General features: G+C 33.5%; 1 protein-coding gene across 1 annotated transcript; it reads left to right on the top strand.

Moving 5' to 3' along the window:
* Positions 1-1391: 1391 nt before the first annotated feature.
* On the top strand, positions 1392-4861 carry LOC142608810 (putative receptor-like protein kinase At3g47110). Its single transcript, XM_075780482.1, has 2 exons — positions 1392-4095; positions 4434-4861. The coding sequence occupies exons 1-2, from the start codon at positions 1392-1394 to the stop codon at positions 4859-4861; spliced, it is 3132 nt and encodes a 1043-aa protein (XP_075636597.1).
* Positions 4862-5713: the final 852 nt, after the last annotated feature.

Here is a 5713-nt window from a genome sequence, read left to right as displayed (position 1 = left end):
ACGGCACTTCTTTGAGTTCTTCTCCCCAACTATCCCAAAATTTTCCTTTTTCTAACAGCAATACATCCTACATTTAATAGAAAAAAAAATACTTAATGTACTTGTAATGTATTATAGCCCTAAAGCCTCCACTATTTTTTTTTTTTTTTTCATCTAGCTTTTGACTTTATCACAATTTTAAAGTGTAGCTTTTTTTTTAAACCCCCCCCCCCCCTTTTTTTTGCCATTTAAGAAATTAGAAAAATAGAAAAAGAAATGTTGAATTCTACATAATTTTTTAAAAGCGGTCAAGATAGTGAGATTATACAATGTTGCACATTTAGATTGATTTATTTTGAGCAACAAATTAGGTGTCTAAAATTTATGTATTTAGATAATTTCTTACTTTGATTGTTAGTAACTATGAATCAGTTATTTGTGTTTCTTTATTTTAATGATATGAAATATACACTTGTAGTAAACTAAACAAAGTATGAAAAAGTAAATTACAGTTTACATTTATATTAGATTTTGATTGATGATTAGAATTATTTATTTATTTTATTATTAATATAGGTTAATATTTTAATTAAGAAAAAGGTTAACATTTATTAGGTTATTTTTTAATGTTCTTGTAATCTTGTCCCCTTAAGCTAAAATCCTTGCTCTGCAACTGTTTTAGACACTATTTCTCCCTCTGTCAAAATTGACTACCTAACAGCCTACAATCATAGATTAGCTAGTAAACTTCAAGGGGAACTCTGTTCCTATCTTGAAGCATTAACAGGTTCGTCTAGTTGTCATTGGAGCCCCAAAGAACTATCAAAATTGACTGTCTTAACCTTGAAATGAATGTGAGCGGAATTAAAAGTTTCACATTACCTATTCTTGTGTCATTTTCTTTCCTTGCATGGATCAACTTTCTTGAAATGTTTTCCCACTAACGGATCTAATCTCTAAAATATGTATTTGTAGTGCATTCTATAATAACTATCTTCCGATTTAATTGGTCGATGTTTTACTATTTGAATTCTACTTTCAATTCTTTCCACGGAAATTTCCAATTAACTTATCAAAGTCACAGTGTTGAGCACATTTTAACAGAATTGACCGTTGGGTCCTTGTTAAAATGGCCGTTTCTTATAAACCAAAAGTCTTCTCTTCTGGGTCATTTTTATTTTTTATCTACGTGATGTTCATTCTTGTGATGAGCAAAAGAGAAATCGATGCTATTATTTCATTATCTATAGACTATAGATGGGCCTAAATTTTGCATTTCCCCAGAAAGCTGTGTCCTACTAACATATAATTCAGTTAACTCTAATTGAATTTTTTTTGTATTCCACAGAAAGCAAACGCTGTTATCGGATTCTATCATTCACTTCAAACGTGCAAGTTGCAACCCCAACGAAATGACGCACTCTTGTTTGAGCTACAAGTGGGTTTTGTTAATATTCTTTCATGGGATTCTTCTCATTTGTATGAGCTCATGTTTGAAATCTGCAACAGTTTCGGCTTTTGCAAATGAGACTGATCGCCTAGCTTTACTTGATTTCAAGAATCGGATCACTCAAGACCCACTTCAAATCATGAGCTCATGGAATAACTCCACACATTTCTGCCACTGGATAGGTGTTACGTGTAGCCTCTCCAGTAAACGAGTCACTGTTTGGGACTTGGAAGATAAGAGATTGGTTGGCCCCATACCACCCTCTGTAGGAAATCTTACTTATCTCACAAGACTCATGCTACAAAACAACAACTTCCATGGTGAAATTCCTCAAGAAGTGAGGCATCTACAGCACCTACAACATCTCAATTTGACTTTGAATTCCTTTGGAGGTAAACTTCCGACTAATATGAGCTACTGTACAGAACTTAGAGTGCTTGATGTTGCTTACAACAATCTTGTAGGGCAGATTCCAGACCACCTTAGCTCATTGTCAAAGTTGGTGAATCTAAGTCTTGGTATGAACAACCTAACAGGAAGTATCCCAGCTTGGATAGGAAACTTTTCTTCTCTGTATGTCATTAGTCTTGTCCAAAACAATTTTCAAGGAAGCATACCTAGTGAACTTGGCCATCTATCAAGCTTGGGATTTTTTTGGCTTGCTCTGAATAATCTGTTTGGTACCATCCCTCCTCCAATCTATAATATTTCTTCCATATACTTTTTCTCTGTTACTCAAAACCAGCTACATGGAAGGTTCCCAACAGATGTTGGTTTTACTCTTCCTAGCCTTCAAAAGTTTTATTGTGGTGCTAATAATTTCACGGGACCTATTCCAGAGTCGTTATCAAATGCTTCTCAACTTCAAGACCTTGACCTTGCTCAAAATGGTCTGACTGGGATAGTGCCTCAAAATCTAGCAAGCTTGCAAGGCTTGGTTAGACTTAATTTTTACCAAAATAATCTTGGAAAGGGGAAGGATGGTGATCTGAATTTTCTCAGTTTCTTGGCTAATTGTACTAGTTTGAAGGCCTTGGGTCTCTCTGATAATCATTTTGGAGGAGTATTGCCCAGCTCTATAGCTAACTTTTCCACCCAACTAAGCAGTCTTGTTATAGGGGGGAATATGATTTACGGTAACATCCCTACTGGGATCGAGAACCTCGTTAACTTAAATATTCTTGGATTAGAAAATAACTATTTGGGAGGTACTCTCCCTCATGTTCTTGGGAAGCTTCAAAAGTTAAATTTATTATATTTGAGTAATAACAAATTTTTTGGGCCAATCCCTTCCACCTTGGGTAACTTAACTGCACTAATACTAATTTATATGGACGAGAATAGATATGAGGGAAGGATACCCCCAAGCCTAGGAAACTGCCAAAATTTGCTTTTGCTGAACCTTTCTCATAACAATCTCCCTGGCACCATACCAAAACAAGTTATGGGTCTCTCGTCCCTTTCAATTTTTTTGGACTTGTCTTCTAATTTTTTTATAGGAGCACTACCTTTTGAAGTGGGCTACTTAATACATCTTACCAAGTTAGATCTCTCAAAGAATAGATTATCAGGAAAAATTCCCTCCACCCTTGATACTTGTACTAGTTTAGAGCAATTGTATTTGGACGGCAATTCATTTGAGGGATCAATTCCTCAATCCTTGAAGAACTTAAGAGGTTTAGAAGATATAGATCTTTCTCTTAATATATTGTCTGGTCATATTCCTAAATTTCTTAGCAAGCTTTTGGCACTTAAGCATCTCAATATTTCTTATAATGATTTTGAGGGAGAAGTGCCAAGTGAAGGAATTTTCGCAAATGCAAGCGCAATTTCAATCTCTGGAAATGAAAAGTTATGTGGTGGTGTCCAAGAATTAAATTTATCTTCATGCTCAAGCAAGCATCCTAAATTGCATGGGAAGCTTCTTGTACTCAGAATTATAATTCCTGTCACTAGTACAATCATATTTGTACTTCTTCTATTGTATTTTTTCCCAACATGTTCTATTGTGAAAAATTTAAGAGTGGGAGCATTAACTAAGTCTAATTTTGAAGACTGGCAATTACCTATCTCTTATGCAGAACTCTTAGAATCAACAAATGGGTTTTCTAAGAACAACTTGATTGGTTCGGGTAACTTTGGCTCTGTATACAAAGGAGTTCTTTCTAGAAATAGAGCAATTATTGCAGTGAAAGTATTTAACCTTCTACAACAAGGAGCTATGAAGAGTTTTATTAATGAATGCAATGCTTTGAGAGATATACATCATCGCAATCTCCTCAAAATTATCTCTGCTTGCTCTAGCATTGATCATAAAGGGAATGACTTTAAGAGTCTAATTTTTGAGTTCATGTGCAATGGAAGTCTAGACCAATGGTTGCACCCAAAAAATGATGAGCAACATCGAAGAAACAAATTAAGCTTTATTCAGAGACTAAACGTAGTCATTGATGTTGCTTACGCATTAGAATATCTTCATCAACATTGTCAAACACCAATTGTCCATTGTGATCTTAAACCAAGCAATATACTCCTTGATGAAGATATGGTAGCCCATGTTGGTGATTTCGGATTGGTGAAGTTCCTCTTTGAAGCATCTAACAATCCCTCCAAAACTCAAACCTTATCAGTTGGACTAAAGGGTTCCATTGGGTACATTCCTCCAGGTAATTTTTCAACCAAATAAAGCACGACTCATTCCTTGTTTAATAACTTTTTTCATATTAAACAAAAGTAGATATTCTTTCAAAAAGTAACTATATGCTCAAAGTTTGAGACCACTTTTTTGAGTAGGGAAAAATGTTAAACACCAATGGGAAAAATGTTAAACACCACTTGGAAAATAAAAAATTTAAAAAAAAAAAAAAAAACAAACAAACAAACATACATATTCACAAAATTGTATGTTGGGATATATGTGCAAACAATGCATAATGCATTAGTGGTTAAATTCTAAGCTCATAAGAGTGTTGTTTGTTATTGAAAATGTGTTAATGAATTATAGAGTATGGGATGGGCAGCCAAGTTTCAACACTGGGAGACATTTTCAGTTATGGGATACTCTTGCTAGAGATGTTCACTGGGAAAAAACCTATCAATGAAATGTTCATAGATGGTTTGAGCATTCACAAGCTCACTACAATGGCTTTGCCTGAACATGTAATGGATATAGTTGACCCATCAATGTTCTTTGAGGAGGATGAAGATAATGGTGATGATGAGATAAATGAAGATGACATTGAAGACGAGCCCCATCTCAATGTTAGTAGAAGAATAAAAGACTGCTTGATATCAGTGTTGGAAATTGGATTATCGTGTTCTACAACATCACCCAATGAGCGGATGCCAACAAATGCTGTTGTCAATAAATTACATGCAATTAGAGGCACATATCTTAAATTTAAGAAAGGAAACAGGAGAAGAATGTACTAGGTATGTTAACTCATTTTATTTTCTTCTAAAAGAAACTCATTTTATTTGATTATTGGACATACAAATTTTTCACTTCTTTGTAAAAGAACAATAATAATATAAAATAAAAACATAAATTCAAAATTGAGGAAAAAAATGAAAAATTGAAAAGAATATCTATTGCTTCTATTAGGATTGTTAAGTCTGCATGTTATTGTTATGAGTTCTTCTAGAATTACAATAAAATGTCACAACATTTTCATAAAAAGTGAGATGTCATTCCACCATAATTCAAAATAAATTGAAATAAAATAAATTAAATTAAATTTTTCTTGGACCTACCACAACTCAAAACAAAGATATTGTGAAAATATTATGAAATTTTGTTGTCTCCCTTGTCCCTAAACTTGTCTGTGATGTTATTTAACACTAATGGAAAAAAAGAATGTTAGGAACCCACATTTGGGTATAGAATGCATATAGTTAGTTAGTTGGTTAGTTAGTTACAATCTCAAGCATGTTAATCACATTTAACACATGTTGGAATTATTAATGCACATGGAAAATAATAGACCATTAGGATAAGGTTATGTGGACCAATAGAATAGTTTCATGGTTTTATAAATATCTACTTGTAATCATATTTCCATCATTGAAGAATAAACCAATTGATTGCTTAGTGCATTTCCTTTCTCTCTCTCTTTTAATATTTTTCTATGAAGGTTGATTATTTCGAATTAAATCAAATTCCCTACAATTTACATACGTTCCCCTACAATTCTAACAAAGGAATATAATTACTGTTTGTTCATGTTGTTGCAAGAAAGTAATTACAGTTCTTTCATCATTCACTATTTCTATCAGTGACGTAGC

This window comes from Castanea sativa, chromosome 9, assembly GCF_040712315.1.
Source record: "Castanea sativa cultivar Marrone di Chiusa Pesio chromosome 9, ASM4071231v1".
NCBI classification, from domain to species: domain Eukaryota; kingdom Viridiplantae; phylum Streptophyta; class Magnoliopsida; order Fagales; family Fagaceae; genus Castanea; species Castanea sativa.
Note: the sequence above shows the minus strand (reverse complement) of the source record. Positions and strands in the feature narration are given on the sequence as shown.